The 27511-nt window shown below is 56.8% G+C and overlaps 1 protein-coding gene across 1 annotated transcript in view; it reads right to left on the bottom strand.

Moving 5' to 3' along the window:
* KCNQ1 (potassium voltage-gated channel subfamily Q member 1) overlaps nt 1–27511 on the bottom strand; it is a 317397-nt gene that overhangs the window by 64746 nt on the left and 225140 nt on the right. Inside the window, 4 exon segments of the mRNA XM_053899318.1 lie at nt 7800–7861; nt 8889–8935; nt 9830–9924; nt 14656–14731. Coding sequence (XP_053755293.1) covers nt 7800–7861; nt 8889–8935; nt 9830–9924; nt 14656–14731 — 280 coding nt within the window.

Raw genomic sequence — 27511 nt, 5'->3', positions numbered from 1 at the left:
AGATAGACGGCACGACACAGAGGAATCTCAGGAACATTACGTTATGTAAAAAAAGCCACACTCAGAACACCACGAGTTGGATGGCTCCGTTTATATGAGACACTTACAAAAGGCACATTTCTAGCCGTATAGAAACTTGATACAAAGACCGAAAGCAGATCAGTTTTTGACTATGGTTGGGGTGGGAAATGGCAATGATTGCAAATGGAATTGGGAGAATTGGGGAGATGTTGAAAATGTTCTCAAGCTTAATTTTTTGTTCTTTAGAGGAGATCTTTTTTCTTTGTTTTAATATGAAATATATTGCCAAATTGGTTTCCATACAATACCCAGTGCTCACCCCAACAGATGCCCTCCTCAATGCCCATCACCCACCCCCCTCCCTCCCACCCCCCATCAACCCTCAGTTTATTCTCAGTTTTTAAGAGTCTCTTATGGTTTGCCTCCCTCCCTCTCTAACTTTTTTCCCCCTCCCCCATGGTCTTCTGTTAAGTTTCCCAGGATCCACATAAGAGTGAAAACATATGGTATCTGTCTTTCTCTGCCTGACTTATTTCACTTAGCATAATACCCTCCAGTTCCATCCACGTTGCTGCAAATGGCCAGATTTCATTCTTTCTCATTGCCACGTAGTATTCCATTGTGTATATAAACCACGATTTCTTTATTCATTCATCATTTCTTTCATTCATTCATCATTCATCATTCATTCATCATTCATCTTCATTCATTCATCATTTCTTTATTCATTCATTCATTCATTCATTCATCAGTGAATTATGGCTCTTTCCATAATTTGGCTATTGCTGAAAGTGCCACTATAAACATTGGGGTACGAGTGCCCCTATGCATCGGCACCCCTGTATCCCGTGGGTAAATTCCTAGCAGTGCTATTGCCGGGTCATAGGGTGGATCTACTTTTAATTTTTTGAGGAACCTCCACACTGCTTTCCAGAGCGGCTGCACCAGTTTGCATTCCCACCAACAGTGCAATATGGCCAGCTAATCTTTGACAAAGCAGGAAAGAATATCCAATGGAAAAAAAGGCAGTCTCTTTAACAAATGTGCTGGGAGAACTGGACAGCAACATGCAGAAGGATGAAACTAGACCACTTTCTTACACCATTCACAAAAACAAACTCAAAATGGATAAAGGACCTGAATGTGAGACAGGAAACCATCAAAACCCTAGAGGAGAAAGCAGGAAAAAACCTCTCTGACCTCAGCCGCAGCAATTTCTTACTCGACACCTCTCCAAAGGCAAGGGAATTAAAAGCAAAAATGAACTATTGGGACCTCATGAAGATAAAAAGCTTCTGCACTGCAAAGGAGACAATCAACACAACTAAAAGGCAAATTTTAGGAACGGGAAAAGATATTTGCAAATGACATATCAGACAAAGGGCTAGTATCCAAAATCTATAAAGAACTCGCCAAACTCCACACCCGAAAAACAAATAATCCAGTGAAGAAATGGGCAGAAAACATGAATAGACACTTCTCTAAAGAAGACATCCGGATGGCCAACAGGCACATGAGAAGATGCTCAACGTCGCTCCTCATCAGGGAAATACAAATCAAAACCACACTCAGATATCACCTCACGCCGGTCAGAGTGGCTAAAATGAACAAATCAGGAGACTCTAGATGCTGGCGAGGATGTGGAGGAAATCTTTTTTAAAATAAGTTTTGTTATTATTTTTGAGAAAGAGAGAGAGAAGGGGGGAAGGGCAGAGAGAGAGGAGACAGAGGATCAAAGCAGGCTTCACACTGAGAGCAGAGAGCCGGATGTGGGGCTCGAACCCATGAACCATGAGATCATGGCCTGAGCCCAAGTTGGATGCTTAACCGACGGAGCCACGCACGCGCTCCTCAAGCTTAGTTTTGACAATGGCTGCACCTCGAACAAGAAGTTTACTAAAATTTGTTGTACGTTTACACTGCATGAATTTTATGGCATGCAAATTACACCTCAATTAAAGCTCCAAAAAAAAGATGTGCAAACAAAAGTAAGTTTGTATGGCAATGATAATATACTTCAAGGGCAAGCAAAACACTACTTGATATAAAGAGGATGCTACGTAAGTATAAAACACTGAATCCAGCAGTGACTATATAAAAAGTTGGATATATGCATCTAATCGTAAGATCTAAAAACATAAAGCAAAAGCTGACAGAAATGTAAGGAACACTAAATTCTCCACAACAGTAGGAATTTTGTTGTATTTCTCAGGAGTGATGGATTGGGTAGATAACAATATTCCAGTGAGAATATAGATTTCAAGAAAACGATTAGCAGGCTTGTCCTAATGGACATAAATATAACCCTGCACCCAACAACGTCAGGAGACACGTGGCATTCGAGTACAGAAGGTCCAGTTACAAGAATGGGCGACTTATTGTACCACAAAACACGTGTCACGGTATTTCAAAGGACTGATGTCACCCAATCACTTTCTCTGACAAGTGAGATTAGAAAGCTCCCACAATTCTACCAATGACAAAGGTCAGGCTGTAAATAGCTGCTGGGGAAGATAAGGGGTCATCATGGAGATCAGAAAAACATAAGGGAATGAACATTAAATTTAAATGCTATATATCGGGGGCGCCTGGGTGGCTCAGTCGGTTAAGCGGCCGACTTCAGCTCAGGTCACGATCTCGCGGTCCGTGAGTTCGAGCCCCGCGTCGGGCTCTGGGCTGATGGCCCAGAGCCTGGAGCCTGCTTCCGCTTCTGTGTCTCCCTCTCTCTCTGCCCCTCCCCCGTTCATACTCTGTCTCTCTCTCTCTCTCAGAAATAAACGTTAACAAAAAAATTTAAAAAAAAATAAATGCTATATATCAAAATTGGTTGATGCACTTTAAGTGCTATTCAGAGGAAAATGTATAACCTTAAATTCACATCTTAGAAATCTAGAAAGCCTGAAAATTAGTAACTATCCACCTAAGAAGAGAATGAGCCATGTTAAGGCCATGTAAATAAGAGGAAGCAAATGAAACGAAATGGAAACCTACAATAGTAAGGATCAACAAGGTCAAAAGTTTTTTATTTTTTTCACTAATATTAATGAATTTATTATCGACAAATAGTTGGCAAGCTCAACCAATGGGAAAAAATGTGAAGGCAAAATAAATGATATTGGCAATTAAGAAAGGTTCCTAGTTACTGAGGATACAGGCATTAGAATGATAATACCAGGGGGCACCTGGGGGGCTCAGTCGGTCAAGCTTCCGACTCTTGATTTCAGCTCAGGTCATGATCTCACGGTTCGTGAGTCTGAGCCCCGTGTCGGGCTCTGCGCCGACAGAGTGGAGCCTCCTTGGGATTCTCTCTTTGCTCCTCCCCCACTCACACTCTCTCTCTCTCAAAATAAATAAGTAAAAAGTAAAAAAATAAAACGATAATGCCAGTAAGTTGGAAAACTGAGAAGAAATGTACACATTTCTAGAACGTACAACTCAACAAAACTGACACAAGAAGAGATGGAAAACCTGTGTCCTACAACCGTTGAGGCCATTGACTTAGAACGTGAAGTCTTCCCGCAAAGAAAGCACCAGGCCTAGCTGGCTTTACCTTTAAAAGTCACTAAACATTCAAGGGAGGAAAAAAAAATCCTAATTCTAAGTAAAATATTCTAGAATACAGGAAAAGAGGGAACACCTCTCGGCCCACTCAGCGAGGTTCACATAAATTTCATACCAGAACCTGCAGAAGACAGCACAGAAAAAAGACAGTTCGGTTGTGTGTGTATCTCGGACATAAATTCCAATGCAAAACTCCTGAAGCAAATACTAGCCAGCGGGTTTCAGCAGCGCCTGGGAAATGACGCACAATGTGAGGTGGGGGTGGGTGAGGCCAGAGACCAAACGGACGGCCGGACGATCACCTAGCGAGAGAGGACAAACACCTAGAGGCTGCAGGGAGGCCGTGGTGTGCGGCAGGGCAGGGCATCAAGGCGGCTCCTGGGGGTGAGCGGGGAGGGGGTTGCTGGGATGACGGGGCCTCAGGCCAGCTGGCGGCTGGGGGGATTAGGCCAGAGCAAGGGAGCCGAGTCTGGCGCAGACTTCAAGGCCTGGGTAGCCGGGCTTATCTGATCCGAGGGGAGGGGGCCAGGGCAGCTGTGGCGGGGGGCTTTCGTGTCCAGGAGAAAGGTATGCCTGGCCAGGGCCTGGGACGGGAGCCTGCGGAAGGAGGGTCAGGTGTTGGGGGGCCCCTTCCCACCCACACCCTCTGAACCGGGGCCTGCAAACCCAGGCCTTCCAGGCTTTAAGCCGTGGACGTTTCCGGCAGAAACAGAAGAAAGAAATGCTCCCGGCCCCAGCCCACCGTGTTCCTCGTATCAGCAAAAGCAGCACGAACTGAACTTGCAAAATAAACAGGGCTCAACATAAACGGCGCAGCGGGTCCTGAGGACCGAGCTAAGAATACACACGGGGAGGAAGGTTGGAGCAGTCTTCCCCAGGGAGTCCCCAGGGAGCCAAGGGCACGCCTGTCCTCTGAGCAGCCCTGGAAGAGCCGGGAGCCGGGGGCCGGGCAGGGGCCGTGTTCTCAGGACTCCTGTTCCGGGGCCTGTCTGAATCTGTGCCGCTCCCCTGGGCGGCTCGGCCTCCGGACCTTACTGCTTGCCCCCCACTCCCCAGCCCCAGCCTGCCCCCCGCTTGGCCCTCCACGCTTATACCCGGCCTCTCCTCCAACAGACCCCTCATATTTCCGTGTTTCTGAAGCACTTTCTGGCTCCCTCTGTCTCTGCACCTCAGCTCCCGACCCCTCTGTGGCCTCCGCTGGGACCGGTTCTTCATCTAGCCGGCTGTGTGACCCTGGGCAAGCGCTCCACCTCTCCGGGCCTCAGTTTCCCCACCTGTAAGAAAGGATTGGCTTGGCCACATACAAGTCCTTTCCGGAATACAGGCAGCACGGAGGAGCATGGGGTGGCTTTTTAAACAGAAGCGTGCAAAGAGCGGTTCACACCGTTTCCTTTCACTACTGAAGGGAGGCCGGGGTGGGGGGCAGGTTCCCGACCGTCTGGAGGGGGAGGCCCATGGGGGCACAGGCCATGGGGTGGGAATGCTCGGCAGCCAGGGGCGGGAACAGACGGGTGGGGGGCTCTGAGCTGGGGGAAGCCTCCACTGCCACACGCGAGCCGTGACGAGGGCTCGGGCAGTGAGTACATGGGCCCTTCTGTCCCATGTGGCCCCCTGGCCTGGACATAAGGAAAGGGGGCTCTCTGCAGGGAAATCGAGCCCCCCCCCCCGGAACAAGCTGAGCTAGCTTTCCCTGCAAGTAGACACCCCAGACCCCTGGTCTTTGGAACTGATCCGTTCCCGAGAATGGGGGCCAGCAGCCGTGCAGCCCAGACGCCCCTCTCCCCCTCCTCCTCCAGCCTCTGGCCTGCAGCTCCGAGAGCCCGCCCGGGACGGGGCACCCGGACCGCTGAGGCCCGAGGGCCGGCCCGGTGGCGGTGGGGTTAGGGAAGGCCCAGGGATTTCCTGCCCCCGGCTTCCTGCAGTGCAGTCAGCAGGATTGCTCGGGGGGTTGTTTATAGTCCCGATGGGCCCAGTGATAACTGTGATAATGTGGGGCCCGGGATGTGCCACTCTGCCCTCTGGACCTGGCGAGGCCCTTTCCCAGGGCCTGTCCCCCGAGGGGGCATGGGCCGGCGGTGGGGGAGGGCGGGGGCAGGCCGAGGGGTGGCCTCTGCCCGGCAGCCCATCTCCAGCAGTGCCTTGAGGGATGACAGTGGGGCTGAGGCTGGGCGGGGAGCACGGCCTGCCCGGGACCGTGGCGACCCTCAGCAGATGAGTCCACCTCTCAGCCCGAGCCGGTCCCCACAGCAGGAGGGGGTGGAGACCGCCCAGAACCGGCCTCCCTAATCGCCGCCCGTGTGGACGTCCGAGCCTTTACCGCCCAGCCACGGCCCCTCTCCCGGGTGCCGAGGCCGCTGGGGGCTTTGTTCCCAAACCTGTCGCCAGGGATCAGGGACTCCGGAAAACACTTCTTTGTTGTTCAGATCTGAATAAACGCGGGCACGTAGTTCTGTTTCCCCAAGGCCAGCGCTGGCCCCACCTCGGCCTACCACGGTTCTGCATCCTGGGTCTCAGGCCCCGCAGGCTGCTGGATGACGTTGTTCCAGCCTGGGGAGGGGGCGCTGCTCCCCGAGACCCTGTCTCCTACCCACTGTCGCCCCCAGAGGACATCAGGCTCAGTCTGAGTTTAAAGGGGTGGCCTGTCCTGAGACCTGGCGGGCAGAGCTGTGAGAAAGCCCGAGAACAGCAGGGCAGAGGGTCAAGGAGAGGCGAGCACATCTGGAAGCTGGCGGAACAGGGGCCACTCCCAGGGCCGTCGGGGGCAGGAAGGCTCATGCACCCACGGGCCGCCATAATTCCTGTCGGCTGTGGGGGTCGGGGTTCCAGGGCTGGGTGCGGAGGTCGGGGAGAGGGGCCTGGGTCTATTCCTTGCTCGAGCGCTGCTTCCTTGGGCGTCTAGAAGCCCCCACACAGGTGCCTGGCCTGCTGCACTGAGTGTGGCCACCAGCTGCTTCTAGAAGGGCACGGCAGCCCCGAGCCCCTGGCCCCAGCACAAAGAAGAGAGAGTGCCAAGGATACACCTTGTTCACGGCAGCGGCGAAGCCCGGGGTCCCTGGGCCTCTGGTACCTCCCGACTGGTCCCGTCCTGCCAGGCAGGGCCGTCCGCCACCGGGTGAGAGCAGGCCAGGTACCCGCCCGCCTCGGGCCCGCACTGGCCAGAGGGCCAGGCCCTGCGGCAGGGTCAAATGTGTGAGCTGGCCAGGCCCGGAGTGAGGGTCCCTGTGGCACCTGGACGGTGCTCCCCCCCGCCCCCCGCCTCGTCCCACACTGTGTCAGGGCCCAGCTGCCGGCCCGGGCCGGGGGCAGATGAAGCAGGTGGGGAGGTGGCGACGCTGCGGCTGAAAGCGGGCCAGAGCCCGGCGTTGCCGGGGAAACCGAGCGGCAGACACAGGCCCTGCCCAGCAGAAATTCCTCTATTTTTAGCCTCCCAGCTACTTTCAGATAAAGCCCGTGTAGACGGACGAGCTGTCGGGCAAGATAACAGCCCGCTCCAGACCACAGAGATTTCACAGGGTGGGCCTGAGCCTGAGAAAGGCCCTCCCACTCCCCAGAGCCTCCCTCGGCCCCCAGGGCACCCCGGGAAGAGGCCCCCCGGGCTGAGAGGCCCGCAAGGCTGCTGGGGGAGTGGGGGCACCCTGGGGGGCCGAGCGCCCTGTGCCTGGGGCAGAGGGAGCACGGGTTTTGCGGCACAGAATTGGAATCCCGGGCCCGGGGTCCCACCTGGCCGCCCAGCAGGGCCTTGGCCGGCCCGGCCACCACCTCCGTCAGAGCCCTACAGCCGCGGGTCCCCGAGCACGCGGCCCTTCCTCCCTGCCCACGCACGATGATGCACCTGCGTGCCACGGTCAGCACCTCTGATGTTCCCCCAGACGGCACTGCCCGCCCCCCGCGCGCACCGGGAGGGGCCCGTGGGCACTGGCTGCCGCTGGTCAGTAAAGAAGCCACTTGCCAGAGGTCTACAAACCAGGCGCCAGGGGACCGACGCCCAGCTTCATCCAGGGGGGTGGATGTGAGCCAGATCTCGGGGAGCTCCCGGGGCTGTGCGAACCGCGCTGGGCACAGGAGGAGGGGGCAGGGAGGCCCGCAGCCCCCTGGCACCCCCGGAATCCCGCACGGCAGCTCAGGACGGATGTGGGCGAGCGAACGGCCGCCGCGGGTGCCAGCCCCCGGGACGGTGACCGGCAGAGCCAGCGGGGGGCCGGGCCCCTCGCACCTACCTTGTCTTCTACCCGGTTGAGGCGGGCCCCGATGGTGTTGCTGCCCCGGTCCTTGCTCTTCTCTGTGGGGTAGAGCACCAGAATCAGGGACAGGGGCAGAACCGGGGCAGGGCCTGAGAGAGCAGGGCGACAGGGGTGGGGGGCTCACCTGGGAGGACATCTCTGCAAGCTCTTCCCTGCTGGGAGCTCCAGACGTGGGCTGGGCAGGGAGCCCCGTGGCCCACTGCCTCTTCAGGTCTGTGACCACCCAGGCACCCCCACAACTCTTGCACTATTTCAAACGTTTTTTTTATTATTCTTGCATTTGTTTTGGTTTTGGTGATCTGTCATCAGTGACGGGACTCGCCGAGAGCCCAGATGACGGTTTGCACTTCTGAGCAACAAAGTTCGTTTTAGTTAAGGCGTGCACGTTGGTTTTGCAGACATATGCCGTCGCACACAGTAGACTACAATTTGGTGTAAGCGTAACTTTTACGTGCACTGGGAAACCCTAAAATCCTTTGGCTCACTTTATTGCGACATTTGCTTTATCGCGGTGGTCTGGGAACGAACGTGGACCTTCTGTGCCCCCTGTCCCCCGCCCCAGGCTACACTAGCCCTGCCCAGGCCGAGCTGCCCTGCCTTCTGGCCCCTGTGTGAGCCACGGCTCCCGCTTGAACTTGGGCCAGGCCGATCCCAAGGAACTTCCTAGTGTGACCGTAGCCCCGCTCAAGAGGACACGAGGAGTCAGAGCTGGAGAATGGCATCCCCCTCACTGCTGCTGATGGCCCCTCGGGCTCTGGGCTGGCTACTCACCCCCCGAGCCCCCTTCCCCAGGTCTCCTCCTTCATAGGATACGGGTCACGTTTCTACCTCTAGATCTCTGATGGCCTAGAAGGCCTGCTGTTTAAAGGGACCCACGTGGTTCCTTGCACTAACTGAAACTTTCTCCGTAGGGCGTGTAATTCCAGGGCACTTGGCTCAGGGTTGGGTCCACCTGGTCCCCTCTGGCGTGTTGAATGTCCTGTACCTCTGAGGCCCTGGTGGCCCATTCTGGTGGGGAGAGGCAGGTGAGGGTGCTGGCCACCCTATGTTGACGTGGGAACCCACCTGAGACAGAGATGAAAAGGGACGGCTTCCCGATGGACTGGTCCAGCCTGGGAGGGAGACAGATGGGGACGAGCTCGTGCTGGGCCTGGGCACCGCGCATGCACTCAGCCCACTGGTGGGTGGACAGGCAAGGTGCCCAGCAGCGCGACAAGCCACCCACCCCTTTCGGGGGCACCCACAAAGCTGCCGGGGGCTTTCCAGGCCCCAGAGGCTGTACTACTACGGGCAGGGGGCTCAGAGGTGGGGAGCAGTGGCTGGAAAGCCCCTTAGACGTACCCCCTGGGCAGCGCAGGGCCTCAGGACTGCCCAGTGTCCTGTCACTGTCTTGTAAGTGGCCCAGGCCAGGTGCCTCAGCCACACTCAGAGAGAACGTCCGTCCCGCGAGTGAGCCCTTCCAGAGCGAGGCCAGGTTGCCGAGATGGGTGGGCTTCCTATCCCTAGAGCGGGTTAGCCATGGGGCTGGGCGGGGTGGGGAGCAGCCCGAGGACAGGCACGGTGTCCCAGCCATACCCTGTGACACAGGCCGTTGGGTTCCCAGGCTAGCCCGCGGTAGAGGCACAGCTGGCCTGAGCCTGCGCAGGGCCCAAGGACCATGCTGCTTCCATGGGAACGAGGGCTCCGGGCTCGAAGCCAGAGCCTGGAACACGGTGGCTCCCAGTACTTAGGGTTCGCGGCTCCAGGTCTAGGACTGGGACAGCCCAGGGTGCAGACCCGGAGGGGGGGGGCGGGGCTTTGCCCCTGGCAGTCTCCTGGGCGGTGGGCGTGTTCTGGGGCGGGGCCTGGCCCTTGCCCGGAAGTGGGGAGTAGGAGGCCCGTGCTGTGGGTGGGGCGGTGGGAAGGGCTGCCCAGGGTCGCGCGGGGGAGGGGTGGGGGGGGGGTGTGCGGGAGGGGGTCCCACCCCGCCGACCTCCCTGTCCTGCGATCCCGGCAGCAGCGCCCACCTTCTCTGCAGCTCCTTGATGCGCACCATGAGGTTGAGGTGGCCCTGGGAGTACTGCTCGATGACGTCCCGCACGTCGTAGGGCTTCCGCGCTTGCTGCAGGGCGGAAAGATGCGTCACCCCCCGCCCCGCGGGCAACTCGCAGGGAAGCCGCCCGCCTCCAGGGGCCCCTTGTGGGTTTAAGGAGGTTACCCCTGGGGCCCGACAGGGCAGTGCTGGCCCAGCACGCCCTCTCCAGTGGCTCGGCTGCTCCAGTCTTGGTCACTGGGGCTGGGTGATCCCGGGCGGGTGCTTGGCCTCTCTGGGCCTTAGCTTCCCGCTCACTCACCGCGGGGGCCTGCCTGCTTTCCCTTTCCAGGTTACCAGCCTCTGTTCTTGGGAAGAGCTGGTCCTGCTGATGGGCACACACAGCTCTGTGCAGCCACTGTCCCCCTGGCCCCAAGCTGAGCCTGGACACACTCGCGGACAGGTGCGCCCACTGTTCTCAGGGAGGCGGAGGGGGGGTGGTGGCCCGCTCTGCCCTCTTCCCAGGTAGTCTCCGTGGCAGGTGGAGGTGGCCTCAGGTGACAGTCTCAGCCAGCCGTGCCTGCTGTCTGGCACAGGCCGTCCGCCGGGCTTCTGAGGCCGCCAGGGCAGAGGGGCTGTTTGCACAGCAAGCCCGGGGCCGCACAGGGCAGGGCAGCTGACCCCAAGGCACCTGGGCTTGGTGCCAGCTCTGAGCCCGTAAATGCACATGGTGCTCAGGTGAAATCACCAGAAACGACAACAGAGAGAATGAGGCTTCTTATGATGCCAGTGAAACCTCAAGCTGCATTTATGGCCCCGTTCCCAGGAGCCCGTGGGCCGAGGGTCTCCCCCAGGTAGCAGCAAGCCGGCTGCATGGGGGTTCGATGGCCCAGGAGGCCCTTCACCCACACAAGCCAGCCAGAGCCGCGTGGGGACGTAGAACCCGTCTACCCAAGGGCCCAGGGTCCTCGTTAGCACTGAAGAGTCCACGTTAGCAATGAGTTTGGGGGTGCTGCCTCTTGCTGAGGAGGGCAAAGGCCCGGACATCTTGGTGCAGCAGGCCGGCTGGGTCAGAGGCCAAGAAGGAATGAGGTGCAGATACCCCACCCGATGTCAGGGCCGGCTCTCGAGCCTGGGGGCCCCTGGGGACATGTCCCCCTGCCCACCTGAGGCCTCCCCTCCTTGGGGTGCCCTCTCCCCCCGAGACTGGGGCTACCCTAGTCTGAGGGCGTGGCCACCCCTGCTTCCCCAGAAAGACGGGCCCCCCTGAGGACACCTCCTTCAGATCCCTGGGTACCCTTCTGACATGCCCAGGGGCCCTGCACTCAACACGGGCACCCTGGCATTATGCTTGCCAGGCCCAAGGAGGTCCAAGGAGAGGTCCAAGGCAGGACCTTGGAGGAGGTCCAAGGCAGAGGCCTCCCCCTCCCAGGGGCCCGGGGGTTCCTGCGCCCCACACGATCTACCAGGGGGGCCCTCACAGGCAACATACAGTCCTTCTCCGCGCCCGGAGTCAGGACCCTGAGATTGGCGGGGCTGGGATTGCCCTGATCTTCCCCAAACCATAGCTGTGCCCCCAACAGAAGGACCTACAACCGTGCGGGGCCCCAGAACCACCCGTGTCACCTTGTGGGCCGCATGCCAGGTCCGTCCCGACATCACAGGGTCGGGCACGGGCTGGGACTCCAGGCCGTCCACACTGAGCTGAGTGACGGTCATCAAAACAACACTTGGGTACGGGCTAGTGCTAATGTCCCCAGATCTTGGTTTTTCCTTCTGTGTGATGGGGGATGCCGATCCCTGACCGTCCCTTCTGCAAGATGGGAATGGGAATGTCTGCTCGTCCCTTCTGTAAGAGTCTGAGCTCTTCCTTGGTGCACGCTGAAGGTGGCCCTGAGTCATGACAGCCTGCTGTGGGCCAAAGCGCTTTGTGAGGCACGAGGCACCTACAGGCATGCCGTGAGGTCTGGGGCAGGCTGGGGCACCGGCTGGCTTCGGAGTTCAAGGCGGTGCAGGCCTGGCCTGGGGTGGGGCACATCCCCGTGCCGGGCTCCCAGACAGGCTGGAAGTCGTAGAGGGTGGCGTGTAGGGAGACCCGGGCACCTGAGCGTGTTGGGACTTTGGTGTGCACAAATGTGCCTTTGGGCAGGCACGGGAGTGCGGGAGCGTGTACGCCTGCAGAGGAGGGGCGGCTCTCTGGGCGTGGCTCGGGGGTAAGGCTGCTGGGCACGGCCCCGCCCACCTCACCTTGGTCAGAGCGTAGACCACAGAAGGGTCAGTGACGCCGGCTGAGACCCAGGGCCCGTGGCCCAGTGGGGCCCCAGGCCCTCTGAGACTTCTCTTAGTACGGATGAGCCCCCCAGAGTCTGGTCCCCACTCCTGGAGGCCTCTGTCCAAGGGGCTGCCTGGGGCCCAGCTGCAGAAACCATCTCAGCTTTCTCTCCAGAGCTAGTTTCCTCCGGCCGCAGCAGCCGGAGCCTGAGATGAGCTGAGATAATGCAGGACCGACCAGACTGACCGACGGTGGACACGGGAGTTCAAGGCAAACTCGGAGGCCTACGAGGCTCTGGCTCCTCTGGCCAGACACAGGGGCGGCCCGCCGGGCACTTATCGGCCAGCCAGCGAGGCAGGCGGGGGGCCACCCGCCACGTCTGCGGCCCCTGAGGCTGGGGGCGGGGAGGGGTGCGGGCGCAGGCAGACAGGGGGGAAGGGAAGGCATCCCTGACAGCTGGGCCTGGGCCGGAGCCCTGCAGAGCTCCTCCCTGCCAGGGGCTCCCCCCACCCCTACCGCTACCTTGTGGGTCCCTCCCCCCCGTCCCTGTCCCTCCCTGCAACAAGGGCCAGCTGGTGAGGCTGAGGCCGCCCCTGTCCCCGCCTTGCCTGAGAGCCTGTGTGCCCCACAAGAACAAATCGCGAGGCTCTCAGAGCCTCTCCATTCAAAGGGCCCCACCTGCTTTACTCGAGGCCCCCAAGGGTCCTGTGCACAGGGGTGCGTCAGAGAGCAGGGAAGGTGGGGCTGCCCGGCCTGCTTCTGGGGGCCTCCCAGGCCACTTGCAGGGCCCTGGCCCGTGTTGTGCGGCAGGCAAGGGGAACCCCAGCCTGGAAGGAAGTACAGGGCCCCTACTGCCCCTACTGATGCGAGCAGTTTTCTCGCCTGCATTTCTGGGACAGGGTGTTCCCCAAGTCAGCTCCAGCCCCTGAACCCCGTCTGCCAGGAACAAACTTTGTCCCGAACGGGAAGCTGCCCGCGTTACCCCCGACCGGGGCCTGCCAGAAGCCCCGAGTTTCTGCCTGCCGTGCTGGGTGTGCTTAAATCCTGGCAACAGCACCCCCCCCCCCCGGAAGCCCGCTGTCCACCCTGGCACAGCCGACCCCCACCACTGTTCCTGCTGTGCTCAGGCGGTAGGCCCGGCCCTGGAGCCTCAGGGGCCTGGCTTCTGGGGCTGGGGGCCATCCCCACCCTGGAAGATGCCCCACGGAGCCCTCTGCTCCACCAGGCTGATGTCTGGTATCAGCTGTCACTGCCAGGCTGCTCGCCAGTGAGGGCGGGACATCCCGGTCCTTCCCGGGGTCCTCTTGGTCCTGCCCAGACCGGACCCCTGGAGGGAGTTCCCGCAGCTGCACACCGCTCGTTAGTGGGGGGCGGGAGGCTCACCGAGGGGCGCTCCTGGGGCTCGGATCAGTGGTGGTCGTCTCTGGGGAAGATGCTCCCCAAAAGCTGGCCGCGTGTGACGGCCGTGTGCGGGACGTGAGGACGCCGTCTCACGCCAATCTCTCAGGCTCTTGGTTCCCGTTACAGATGGGGAAGAACCGCCATGGCCTTGCCTCCAGAACCCCCCACTGAGTTGGGCTCCGTGGCCCAGGTGGGTGTGGGCTCTGCCGAAGGGGCCGCGTGGAACCTGCAGCTGGGAGCAGGACACAGGGGCACGGGTTCTCGCCCCAGCCCTGCGGGGTCCGCGCTGGGGGAAGTGAGCAGGTCAGCCCCCGCCCTTCCCTGCTTGGGGCTCTGGACGCTGCCACTGCTCTGGGTGGCCCCCAACCCCCATTCTAGCGGGCAGTCACTTTTTAAAGGCGCTGGTGGCCAAGCCTTCTGGAAAGAGAATGAGCAGCCCCGCGGGTCCCCGTTTCTGAAGTCTACATGCTCTCAGAGTGAGGGCTGAGCCCGGGACCTCCTCAGACCAAGGACTGTCCCCACAGCAGGAGGAAGGAGCTGTGCCTGCTACCAGCTGGCTTTCTTCTGGGGGCCCCAGAAGACCCAGCCCGGGACGGACAGCTGCTGGGGGATGGGAGCCCTCGGGCTCCAGCCCCACCAGCCGAGGAGCCCCCCACCTCTCCCTGTAAAGGTGGGCCACCCCCCTGGGGCAGGCAGGGCCGGGCTTCCCTTCCGTTCTCCTGACTCACGTGGGGGGTGGTGGAGAACAGGGCCAGGAGCACTGACTGCATGGGACGGGGCTCCAGGGTCTAGGGGACCCCACTTCCTGCCCAGGTGACGTGGGGCGGGCTTGGCACACTGTATGTCATTGCCATCATCAGTCAGTCACCTAGGGGAGGGCTGCGTGAGCCCCTGAGGCTCTGTGTGCACCCGGCTCCAGGCTGGACCCTAGGGCAGTGTCCTCCCAGGGGCCCGCTGTCTTCGGGGTGGAGAATGACGTTGTTTCAGGGTATCTGACGGGTGAAGGGTGAGGTCTAGGCTGTGGTAGGGTATGGGTGAGGTCTAGGCTCCATGCCCTACCGGGTATGGAGGCCTCGTAGTCTTGGCCGAGGGTGGACGAGCGGCTGCCGGGGCTGGCCAAGGGCAGGAGGGCTGAGCGTAGAACTCACCTGGAATTTCTTCTTGGCCACAAAGTATTGCATACGCCGGATGACCTTGATGGTGGCCCGATGGTGCTCCCGCAGCCTGTGGCAGAGAATGGAGAAGACGCATGAGTGGCCCCCCCGGGACGGTCATCCTGCGCCCGGCACTCTCAGCGTCTCGGCGTCTTCCCCAGTGCCTCCTGCGTGCAGGCTGGGCCCTTCCAGAAACGCGGAGGGTGTTCACCCCACGGGATGGAGGTCTTCGAGACTCCATCCTGGCAGGGGAAGAGGGCGGGCCAGAGGCAAGAAGCTTTTAGCCAGCAGGAGGAGCCCAGAGGGACCCTTGCCTCGTCTGTTGCTTGGAAATGGTGCGGGAGTCAGAGTCCTGGGTTCATACGGGCTGTGCCCCTAACTCACAGCAGAACCACAGAAGCTTCTTTCCACCCTTGGGCCTTCGGGCTCCTCACCAGTATAATGGGGAAGGAGTACAGCGGGTGCCTGAAGCCCCTTTACGCTGGAACGTTCCCTGTCGCCACACATGCGCACGTGCTCGGAAAATGTAAGGGCTACAGGAGGAACAAGCCAGAGACAGTCACTGCCCGAGCCACTGTGTCAGGAGATTGTATTGTCTCCCCTGTCAAGTCCCTTCTAGAAACAAAGATCCTTCCGGAAACATGGCTGATGGTGTGCATAGAAAGACGTCTAGAAGGAAATACACCTGCACGGAAGCCGTGCGGCTTTGGCCACGCAGCCCGCGTGTGACCCGACCTCCGCCAAGAACCCCCACGAGATGAAGGAACAAACCAGCACAGTGGTGTGACGGCTGCGGGGCGACACGGCGACGTGAAGGGTTGAGATCCCGGAAAAGAGACCGACCACACGGGCTGTGCGTGTGGCCGCACGTCTCCTCCTTTGAGCACTGATGCATTTGCCGTGTAGCACACAGAGTCAGGCTCGTCGGGCTGGGGAGACAGACAGGGGAGTCCAGGGCCACAAAGACATCCAGGACTTGGGGGGACGGGAGCCCCTGAGCCGTGAGCCCCCTTTCACAGGATGTCCCCTTGAAGCATTTGTGGATTAAGCTGCACAGGCGTGGAGTAAGATTCTAGGAGGGTAAAAAGCTAAGCAGACAACTTGCAGACTTATGTCACTGTGGAGGGGAGCACTGGGGTTCAGGGTCTACCCAGGAGATGGGACCCTGGGGCTCCCCAAGCTTTCAGTCGAGACCCCTATGGCCTCAAATCGTTTCAGTCTCCACCCGGAGCAAAGCGCCCTGCCCTGTGCCCTTTCCACACTGGAGGAAGACCAGATCATCTGCGGGGAGATAGCAGAGAGCCTGTACGTGGTGTTTTACGCTCAAAAGACCGACAACCAAGGGAGAAAACAGACCACAGAAACAGATCTAGGGATGTGACGCAGGCGATGTGCTGCGTACTTGAAGCTCCTCCATCAAGAGACGGCTCTGCTCTTCCCACTCTGCGAGTTTGGGGGAACCTGACGCTTGTTCCGACAAAAAGAATGCTGGGAAGCCACGCCGTGTACAGCCGATGCGTTCCTGGAACGCGGCCGCGTGAGCCCGTCTGAGCCGGCTGGCTGGGGCAGCCACACGGAGGAGAGCGGGGACCCCCAGTCAAGAGCCAGCATCAAGCGACACACGCACGAGCGAGGCCGCCCCTGACCATCCAGCCGCGGTTAAGCCGCCAGATGGCCGCACCTGCACGAACACGCACACGAAGCCGGCGGAACGGCCGCCCAGCCGAGCTGACCCCAAATTGCTGAGCCACAGGATCGTGAGCAAGAAAACGGGCTGTGGTCTTTTTAAATTTTTTATTTTTATTTATTTTATTTTCTATTTTGAGAGAGAGAGAGAGAGCGAGCATGTGCACGCACAAGCGGGGTGGGGGGGGGATGGAGGGAGAGGGAGAGAGAGAACCCCAAGCAGGCTCCACATGCAGTGCGGAGCCCCACGCGGGGCTGGACCCCACGACCCTGGGATCGTGACCCGAGCCGAAATCAAGAGTCAGACGCTCTACCGAGTGAGCCACGCAGGTGCCCCGAGACCCTCAAACGCACGGTGCTGGTTTGGGGACCGGGCATTGGACAAAGGCAGGAAACAAGGGCGGATGCCGTCACTCATCACATGAGACTCTGACGTGTCCTGTAGGGGTGAGTGAACCTTGTGCTGGGACTTACGGCCCGACGACAGCCTGTTGCGGACTGAAGACGGGTCAAGATCTTCTGTAGTTCTCCCAAGCAAGAGGTGAGGTCCCCCGTGGTGGGAGAGGGCCGTGAGTCTGAGCCGTGATCTCGAGACCTCGCAGCTCCCACCGTCATCCCGTCGGAATGCTGCTGCCCCACGGAGGTGTCTGAGCGAGGCTGCTGCCGGGCTGCCGGCCGGGCAGCTCCAGACACGTGTGGCTGGAGGACACCACCCAGTCCTGCCCAGCCGAGCCCAAGGGAGACCACCGGACGAGCGGCCCAAGTGCTGACCCACGAACGCATGAGCAAACAGACAGCTATGGTTTGCTTCAGAGCTTTTAGATGAGGACTTTAAAGTAACCATGGCAGGGCCACCTGGGTGGCTCAGTTGGTTAGATGTCCGAAGCTTGATCTCACCATTGGTGGGATCGAACCCCGAGTCAGGCTCTGCGCTGACAGGAAGGAGCCTGTGTGGGATTCTCTCTCTCTCTGCCCCCCCGCTGCTTGTGCACACGTGCACGCACTCTGCCTCTGTCTCAAAATAAATAAATAAGCTTAAAAAAAATAAAGATCATGGGTTCAAGAAGATAGAAGGAGAATTCCACCAGAGAAAGGCAATCTGCGGTGAAAATAATAAAATGGAAATTCTAGAACAGAAAGGACAAGGATGGAAGGCAAGAATGCAGCAGATAAATTTGATGGCAGAGCGGGCACGTGACAACTGCAAGGGGACAGGCAGGTGGGAGCACGGAGACACAGCAGAATTAAACACACACAAAAAGGTAAGACGAGGGACATCTGGTTAAAAGTTCGTGTACGTGTGGAATCCCAGAAGGGGAGGGGACAAGTGGAGACTCGGTGGCTGAGAATTTTCCAGAAACGATGGAACACATCAGGCTGCAGATTCAAACAGCTCTTTAGATCCTTGGGCTTATGAGAGTAATGCCGCTGAGAAACAGGGAAGGTCATGGGAGCAGTGGAGGAGGGGATGGCCCATTATCCTGATGACTGGATGAAAGTTGGGTGACGTCTTTAAAGTGCACAGGGAAGCATTCGAGACCCATCAAATATACCCTGAAATATGAAGATGAAAGTCGGGGCGCCTGAGTGTTAGGCGTCCGACTTCGGCTCAGGTCATGATCTCGCAGTTCGTGAGTTGGAGCCCCACGTCGGGCTCTGTGCCGACAGCTCGGAGCCTGGAGCCTGCTTCAGATCCTGTGTCTCCCTCTCTCTCTGCCCCTCCCCCGCTCATGCTCTGTCTCTCTGTCTCTCTCTCTCAAAAGTAAATAAACATTTTAAAAAATTAAAAAAATATGAAGACAAAAGTAAAGTAAGAAAATCCTATAGGATTCTACTCAGATGAGGTCCCTAGAGGAGTCAGATTCATAGAGACAGACAGCAGGACGGTGGGATCCAGGGGCTGGGGGAGACGGATGACAGTTGGTGTTTAATGGGGACAGAGTTTCCGTTTCACAACATGAAAAAGTCCTGGAGATGGATGGTGAGGACAACTGCATGACACGTGAATGTGCTCAATGCCCCTGAGCTGTACACAAAAATGGTTAAGACGCTACATTTTATGTTATGTATATTTTACTACCAAAAAGAAAAAGGAAAAAAGAAAGGAAGGAAGGAAGAAATAAAGAAGAAAGGAAGGAGAGAAGGAAGGAAGGAAGGAAGGAAGGAAGGAAGGATAAAGAAAGGAAGAAAGGAGAGACAGAAGGAAGGAAGGAATGAAGGAAGAAGAAAGAAAGAGAGAAGGAAGGAAGGAAAGAAGGAAGGAAGGAAGGAAGGAAGGAAGGAAGGAAGGAAGGAAGGAAGAAGAAGGAAGGGAGGGAGGGAGGGAGGGAGGGAGGAAGGAAGGAAGGAAGGAAGGAAGGAAGGAAGGAAGGAAGGAAGGAAACAAAATCAAAACCAAGAGAATTCACTGCTAGGAGACCTGCATTGGAAGAATGACTCAGGGGACCCCCCAGGCAGAGCAAAATGATCCCAGAAGGAAGCATGGGGATACAGGAAGGAATCAAGGACACATAAAAAGGCAGATTTATGAGAAAGTTTAAATTTGTATTGACTTAAATAGTGAGGTTTCATGAGGTTTAAACAACACTAGAGACCAAGAGGGATATTTTATAATTGAAGAAAAAAAAAAGGTCAGTTTGGTAGAAAGATATCAATCCTAAATCTGCATGCAGTTAAAAATGGGATACGCACATGTATCTGTATAGCATAGCTGAAATGTGTGATAAAAATAGCATAAAAGGCAGAGGGTGTTGATGGAGTCACACAGTTGTGAGCACCTTGTGCTGTCAGGGAAGTGGCAAAAGTGCTAATTTGAGGTCAACCCTGATGAGTCAAGATGTCGACCACTGATGGAATAATACAAATGTGTAAATGCAACAAGCTAACAGAGAATAAAAATTAAATAGTATCAATATTTGATTAACCCAGAAGCAGGAAAGGAGATAAGAAAGAAGTGAGGGGACAAAGGGGGGATGAGTGGAAGGCAGCAGAGTGCGTGCACTGCAACAGGACAAAGCATTCCAATTAAAGGACCAACACTGGCAGACGGGGCTAAAAATATAAAGATGTAGAAAGCGTGACAGCAAAAGGACAGAAAAAGAGATGTCGTGGTGTAGCCAAAAGGGAGCTGGTATAGGTAAACTCTATCACACAAAGTAAACTTTAAATATAACCAGAGATAAAGAGGGATATTTCATAATTTAAAAAGCCATCACTCTGGTAAGAAGATATCAATTCTAAATCTGTATGCACCTAAAAACATAATCTTAAAATACATAAAGCAAAACTGGCAGAACTAAAAGGTAAAAGAGAACATGAACCATCATGGGGGGAGATTGGAATACACCTCTGTCAGCAACTGATAAAAAGCAGTCAAACCATAGACAGAGAGATGAATTTAGACAACATGAGTGGCAACCCGACCTAGTCAATATTTACAGAGCGCTGCTCTCAATGGCTGAATAGCACATAAGCTTTCCAAGTGCACACGGAACACTTACCCAAACAGACTATATACAGGGCTCTAAAAGCAAATTCTAACAAATTTCAAAAAAAATTCAATCACACAGGTGTGTTCTCTGACCACAATGAAATTAAGTTAAAATCAATAAGGAAAAGATAACCAGAAATTCTGAAGTGTCTTAGAAATTAAATGATACAAGGTCAAATAAAAAAACTACTAAGAGTCAGAAAGTATTTTGAACTGAATAATGATAAAAATGCCACATATCACAGCTAAATGAATGGTTGAGGTACCATGAATAAGTCCTTAGAAAAAAACTGATGACCTTTAATGTATATTAGAGAAGAGGGAGGCTGACCTCTGTTTTAAGAAGTTTAAAAAAAAATTAAACCCAAAGAAAGTTGATAGAAAGAGATAATACAGAGTATAACTCAATGAAATAAAAAATGAACCTTAGGTTAAAAACATCAGCAAAGCCAGATTTTGATTCCCTGAAGAAACTAATGACATTGACAAACTTTTGGCAAGAGTGACCGGGGGACGTGGGGCTGCAAATCACCAACAGATCAAAAATCGAACATCTTTATAGACCTCGAGGATCAAAAACTCTACTCAGAGGATATTATGTACAAACATAATTTTGAGAGCTTAGTTAAAATATATCAATTCCTTAAACATAATATATAAAAACAGACACAAGACATTAAAAACTTCAAAGTTCCCAGTATGAATTACATAAGTTACATTTGGAATTTTAATCATCTTTGCACAAAATAAACAAACAAGGGACACCTGGGTGGCTCAGTCGGTGAAGCATCCGACTTGGGCTCAGGTCATGATCTCGCGGTTTGTGAGTTTGGGCCCCGCGTCAGGCTCTGTGCTGACAGCTCGGAGCCTGGAGTCTGCTTCAGATTCTGTGTCCCCCTCTCTCTGTCCCTCCCCTGCTTGCACTCTGTCTGTCTGTCTGTCTGTCTCTCTCTTTCAAAAATAAACAAACATTAAAAATTAAAAAAAAAATAAAACTTTAAGTCTAGGTGATTTTATCAGTAGATTCTTCTAAACATTTAAGGAAGAAATAACGCCAGTTTTATACAAATCTTTTGGAGGATTTTTATGAAGCAGAAGGCAGATCACAGGCCAATCTTTCATAACTGTAGGTGCAAATGTCCTGCCCATAATAGCAAGAATCTGAACCCAACGCTGTCTATAAAGACATACGCTAGATGAGGTCTGATCCACTTATCCAAGGTTGCATTAGCATCCAAAAACCAACCCACAGAATAAGCCACAGAATAAGAATAAATTATATTTATTTTATAATCACAGACTAAAATCAACAATCAACAGAATAAGCATAAGAAAAGACATGTGATCAATTCAAAAGATCAGAGAAACATTTGATGACACTCAAGACCCACTCACAGTCAGAAACGCGACTGAGAAGCAACCAGGAACAGAGGGACGCTGTGTTATGTAGAAAGCAAATACATGCAGGAAACCAGACAAAACCCGGTAGAGTGAACGTCATACTCCACAGTGAGACATTAGACACCTTCCTTCTGAGACAGCGAGCCAGGCAGGGTCGTCCGCTGTCACCATTTGTACTTGACATCATCCTGAAAGCCTCGGCCAGCGCGTCAAGGGAAGAAAAAGGAAACAAAAGACAGAATAACAGGATGGGAAGAAAAGTAAAAGCATCATTACTTGCAAATGATGTAATCATAGATGTTTAAAAAAAAAATCTCCAGAATCTTCAGACAAACCATTCTGTTGCCCAATGAATTTAGCAAGAGCACTGGTTTTAAAGACAACACGCGAAAACCAAGGGCATTTCTATATGCTAGCGGCAATCAGAAAAAAAATAAAGAGGTTCCAATTACAGCGGCATCTAAACCATAAAATGCCTCAGAATAAACCTATCGGAGACGAGCGAGGTCTCTACACAGAAACACTAGTGAAAAACAGGAAAGAAGCCATGAATTAATTCAGGATACAAGGTTTACGAGCTGGAAGATACCGTATCCGTAAGGTGCTCGTTTTGAGGTACGGATTCGATGTGACTCCAATCAGTCTCTGAATGCTTTCATTTGTTAATATTTTGGGGGGAAATTTCAAGCAGATTCTAAAATATTTACAGAAACGCAAGGAGCCCCAAGCAGACAAAACAGTTTTGAAGAACAACGAGCTTGGCAGATTCACGCGACGGAGCTCAAGCCTCACCGCCAAGCGTCAGGGAGGAACGGAGGGTATCGGTGGAGGCAGTCTTAGGTCGCACTGTTAATCAGGTGGCATTAGATTCGATCGATAACTATCTCAGCGGAACGGCCCGGAGCATACAGAGGCACAAACACATCCATGCGATCACTCGGCTTGGAACCAAGGCACGGTTTCAGTCCAGCGGGGAAAGAATGTTCTTTTCGATAAACGGTCCCGGGACAAAGCGGATATCCATACGGAAAAGCGCGAGTCGTGGTTCCTGCTACACAGTTATAAAAGTAATTCTGGCGAGGCCGGACACCTAAACCGGACGGCGAAGACCGTCCCGGAGAACACGACGGCAGGATGTGGCTGCGGGACCTCAGCAACGGCCGAGATCTAACCCAACACAAAAGCACCGACAATAAAAGACAAATGTTTGACCACTCGGGCTTCCTTAAAGTTAAGAGCTTCTCTATACGGACATCATCAAGAATGCCTACAGGTCGGTGAGGAAAAGACCGCATGATTTATAAAAAAAAAAACAGACCAAAGGTTGGAACGGGCGCTTCCCGACGCGGGGGTCCACCTGCCAACGCGCCCACGAACCAGCACTCGACGCCACGACTGGTCGGGGGAACGCTGATCGACGCCCCAATGAGGTGCTCTGCACACTCGCTAAAATGGCCGGAACGAGGAAGACGGACGACGTCAGGCGTCAGCGACGACGTGGCGCGACAGGCCCGCGGGTGCTGCCCCCCGGGGACAGTGGCGCACACGTCCACCGAAAGGCACCGTCGGAACCGAGGGCGGCTTCACTCCGCGTCCCTAAAGCTCCGAGTGACCAACGTCGACCTGCAGCAGCACAGGTAGCCAGAGGGTGTCGTGTGCCTCCAGGGACACCAAAGAACGCGCTGCTGACAGCTCGGGGCGCGGTGCGAGACGGCCACGCGCGGAAGAGGCAAGTGGCGCACGCGGCCGCGGGACAAATCTCAGAAACGTCGTGTTCCCAGAAGGGAGCCGGCCACACAGTGTGTGTGTGTGTGTGTGTGTGTGTGTCCATGCAGGCTCGGGGACAGGCAAGGCTGGCCGCCGCGAGGGACGTCGGAGCACCTGTGAGCTCTGGGAGGGGGCGGGGCTCCCCGGGACGGGGAGGGAGGGAGGGAGGGGGCTCCCGGTGTGACAGAAACGTCCCACGTCTTGATCCGGCTGTTTCCGGGTAGTGTCTACGTTTGTAAAACTAAGCTGATCTGTTCATTTCAGATCTGCGTGCTTTATTACAAAGCGTATATATTATATATTATATTAAGCTTTATAATAAATACATCACACCACGTTTTTTTTTTTTAAAGGCTTTCAAGAGGGGCAGCTTTCCGGGAGCCTGAGTGGCTCGGTCGGTTACCCGGCAGACTCTTGATTTCAGCCCGGGTCACGGTCTTGCGGTTCGTGGGATCGAGCCCCGTGCCGGGCTCTGTGCTGACGGTGCACAGAGACTGCTTCTGATTCTCTCTCTCCATTCCCTGCTCATGCTCACTCTCTCTCAAAATAAATGAGTAAACTCAGAAAAAACATGACAAAACAAAAATAAAGTTCTCGGGGAGAAGCAGATTCTGCGTGGCTCAGGGTCGCTGCCGGAGGAGGGCAGTCAGGTCAGCTCCCCCACACCTGAGCCTCCCTGAGCACGTCCTCTCGCGTGAGCACCTGCGGCCCCTGCACGCAGCTCGCAGACCTGAGCCCACCTGCTCACCTGTGCGCGCCGTGCTCACGCCTGTGCGCTCGAGGATGGCCTCCGGTCGCGGTCTGCGCTCAGCCATGGCCATTCTCCGCCCGACGCTCGCCCGTTCCTGGCCCCCCCCCCCCAGACACACAGAACCCCGCCCTGGCCACCTGGGCTAGCCTGTAAGCACCTGGGGGGGTGCACGCCTGGTGACGGCCAAGGGCACATGTGGCCGGGGAAGGACCCTGCCACGGGTGCCAGCTGGGAAAGGAGCCCTGCAGTCGTGTGCCCTCGACAGAGAGAAGGCGTCACCGCACGGGCAGGAGAGGACGCCCAGCTGAGGGCTCGGCCCAGGCTCTCAGCTCCACCCTGGCTGTCAGGCTGGCCAGCCCCCAGCCAGGCCCGCAGGTGGCTCCAGTTCCAAAATGGGGGACCTCAGGGCAACAGAAGGCCTCCCTGCTCCAGGGAGGCTGGGGCGATGCAGGGATGAGGGTGAGGAATCTCCCTGGAGGCCCGGGAGAAGGCTGGCCGTTTCCTAGGGCAGTTCAGGTGCGGGCCCTGTGGAGACTGAGGGCGGCTCAGATGCACGCGGGGACTCGGTCCCTCCCTCTCTCCTCCTGGAGCGTCTTCCAGCCCCTACAGGGTGCAGGGCCCATGCTCAGCCCCGAACCGAATGAATGGCCAGGCTGGAAGGCCTCAGGGAGCCGAGCCGCCCAGCCGGCAGGTGGAGGGACCAGCGGACCAGGCCAGCGGGCGATGTCTCCTCCTCCGTGGTGCTGATGAGACAGTGGGGAGAGGACAGGCGTGGGGCCGCTCCGGGGGACCTTCGGGATCCGAGGGGACCCCAGCCTCACCTGGGCATGTGGGCAGACAGGTGGAGCGTGAGCGAGGTACGCCCAGCCGCCAGCCCCCCGCCCCCCGCCCAGGGCAAGACAGCTGCCCTGACGGAGGCTGCAATAGGACACTGGGGTGGGATAGGCTTGGGCGCGGGGCCAGCCGGGGCTGAGCCCAGATACGGACGCCCCGGCCTCCCCGGCTTCCGGCCCAAGCCACCGAGGGTGCTCTCCATGACAGAGCGGGAGAACCCGGAGGCAGTGGGACAGGGAGGGGCGGACGCAGGGGCCGGGGTCCAGAGCACACCCCGCGCAGGAGGGGGACGCCGCACACGAACTCATATGCGCACTGACACGCGCACACATTCCCCATCGGGGGACCAGAGGCAGAGCTGGGAGCAGACCAGGGAGGCCCCAAGACGCAGAGATCGCTCTTCTAGGGTGGGATCTCAGCCCCTCAGCCAGGCCAGAGACACGGGAGGGGACGCCACCCCGGCCTCACGTCCCCGACTCTTTCTAGTCGCCTCCAATGACGTGGGAGCAGGCGGAAGGCTGGGGCCTTCTGGACACCTCCGTGTGAAGGGCCCCCCTCCGGCCGTGACGGCCCAGCCTGGACACGGCCTGAGGTCCGGGGAGAAGAATGCTCAGAGCTCCTGAGATCCTGCCTCGCTCAAACAAAGGGCCACGGCCGGCGACCACGTCGGTGGCTTCTCGAAGCTGCCGCCCGACGCCCTCACTAGCTCTGTAGAACAAAGCCTTGGCCTTTGCCAACAGGCAGCACCGGCCAGGCTGACAGAAAGCCGGGGCTGGGACGTCAGGACCTGGCCCAGCTCCGCTCGGGCCTACCGTGGGGACAGCCCTGCCTGCCGGCCCCCCTCTGCTGCGGGCAAAGGACTCCGCGGTCTGCAAGGAAAGGGCCCGTCTGGCTCCGTTCCAGGAGGGGTCTCTCTTCTCTCTGGGCCGGGTTTGGCCTGGGAAGGTGGTGGCCCAGTGCCCTTTTCTGGTGGCTCTGACAGAGGAACAGGCAGGTGGGACAGGTGACAGGATGGAGGCCTGGGGCACGCTGACCCCTGCAGGAGACCCCTGGAGCCTGATCACCTTGAGGTGCCCAGGCTGCAGGGTGGGTGCCCACCCTGCCTGGGCGAGGCCACCCTCCGGGTCTTCCCCATCTGCTGACGGGGAGGGTGGACCCACCTGGCCACCCCCCTCCCCGCCCCGGCTTGGGGAAGGCAAGAAGGCCAGGGCCTTGCAGGGCTGGTGATGCCACACATCTGCTCCTCGCTGCCCGGAGAAAGGGGAACCCTCTCCCCCCGCCCCCGTGAGACAAGGGTTGGGTGGGTGTTGGATTTTGTCAAATTTTCCAGTACTTGACAGGGTATGATGTTTCTTCTTTCCCCCACCGATGTGACGGCTTATGTTCATTTCTTTTGAGAGAGAGACAGCATGAGCAGGGGAGAGGGGCAGAGGGAGAGAGAACGAATCCCAAGCAGGCCCCACCCTCAGCACAGAGCCTGACGTGGGTCTCGATCCCACGACCCTGGGATCATGAATGACCTGAGCCGAAATCAAGCAGATGTTCAAGTGACTGAGCCCCCCCCAGGCGCCCCCATTAATTGACTTTTGAATGTTGAATGGGCTTGATTGACTTCTCCAGAATAAACCTCATTTGGCTGTGGAGTTTCATTTTTCACACACTGTTGCATACTTAGTTGGGGTTTGTTAGTAATATTGAAAAGACCTAGGAAACCCAGCACGCCACAGAAAAGCTTGGCCCCGACAGCCCTCACCCCTACCGTCCTCCAGCCTCCCCACCCTGGGTGAACACCACCCCAAATCTGTGTTGCTCACATCCTTGCTTTCCTGTTGATGTCATTTTATCCCACCTATACGTAGCCCCCCGCCCAAGGCAGGTGGTTTTTTATTTTAGTGCGTTAGACTTTACAAAAGCGCATGATGGTTTTCCTGGGTGTTTCGCTGCCCAGACCTACCCAGACGGTCATGTGCCGCTCTGGTTCGTTTGTTTTGACGGGTAGAAAATACTCCTTTGTGTAGATACTCCCAGTTCCTCCCTCTCTTCCCGCGACGACGCGCGTGTGGCCGACAGCCAGAGGACGCCACGGCGTTCTGCTGCCTGCTCGGGCGTCCCCCCCCCCCCCCGGGCCCCCGATGGCTGCGTCACTGGGTGTGTGAGTTCGAACCTCGGCCGAGATGCTGCGCTGCCCTCCAGAGCGGTGGTCTGGCCGTGCCCGCCCCCCAGCAGTGCGGGAGACCCCGGGCCCCTCAGCCCCGCCTGCACGCCCACAAAGTGAGTGTGAACTGTGCCTTCACACTCCAAGTGGCCCCAGATGCTTCCTCCGCTGGGGAGGCTGAGCGAGTCTCTGGGCCGTTGTTCCGTTTGGCTACTTGGGCTCTTGCTGTCTCTCTAACCTACCTGGCTCCCCGTTCTTGGTCGGTCTGTGTTGGGCTCCCCGGAAGATGCCCTAATCCCAGAACCTGTGAATATGTCACCTTAGAAGGCAAAGGGGACTTTACACGTGTGATTAAGATGATGCACCCTGAGATGGGGTGATCTCGCTGGGTTCTCTGGGCAGGCCCGAGTAGACACCGGAGTCCTTAAAGGCGAAGAAGCCTCCCCAGCTGTGGTCAGAGGGAGCTGTGACCGTGGGGGAAAGGCCGGAGAGTGACAGCGTCCCGGCTGTGAGCGTCCCCTCCCGACAGTGTCCCTGAGGGCAGGGCGGCGAGCCGATGGCGTCCCCAAAGCCAGAAGAGGCCAGGCAGTGAACGGTTTCCTTGCTCGAGCCTGCGGGGGGAACCAGCCCCGTGCCCCCTTGCAGACCCGTCAGACCGCGTCAGATTTAATCTGCGGGACCCAGAGATAATCAGTGTGTGTTGTTCGAAGCCACTCGGTTTGAGGTAATTTGTTGCAGCAAACGCCAGAAAATGAGTGAAGATCCC

Source organism: Panthera pardus, unplaced genomic scaffold, assembly GCF_024362965.1.
Source record: "Panthera pardus isolate Hobbes unplaced genomic scaffold, ASM2436296v1 HiC_scaffold_12, whole genome shotgun sequence".
Taxonomy (NCBI): Eukaryota; Metazoa; Chordata; class Mammalia; order Carnivora; family Felidae; genus Panthera; species Panthera pardus.
Note: the sequence above shows the minus strand (reverse complement) of the source record. Positions and strands in the feature narration are given on the sequence as shown.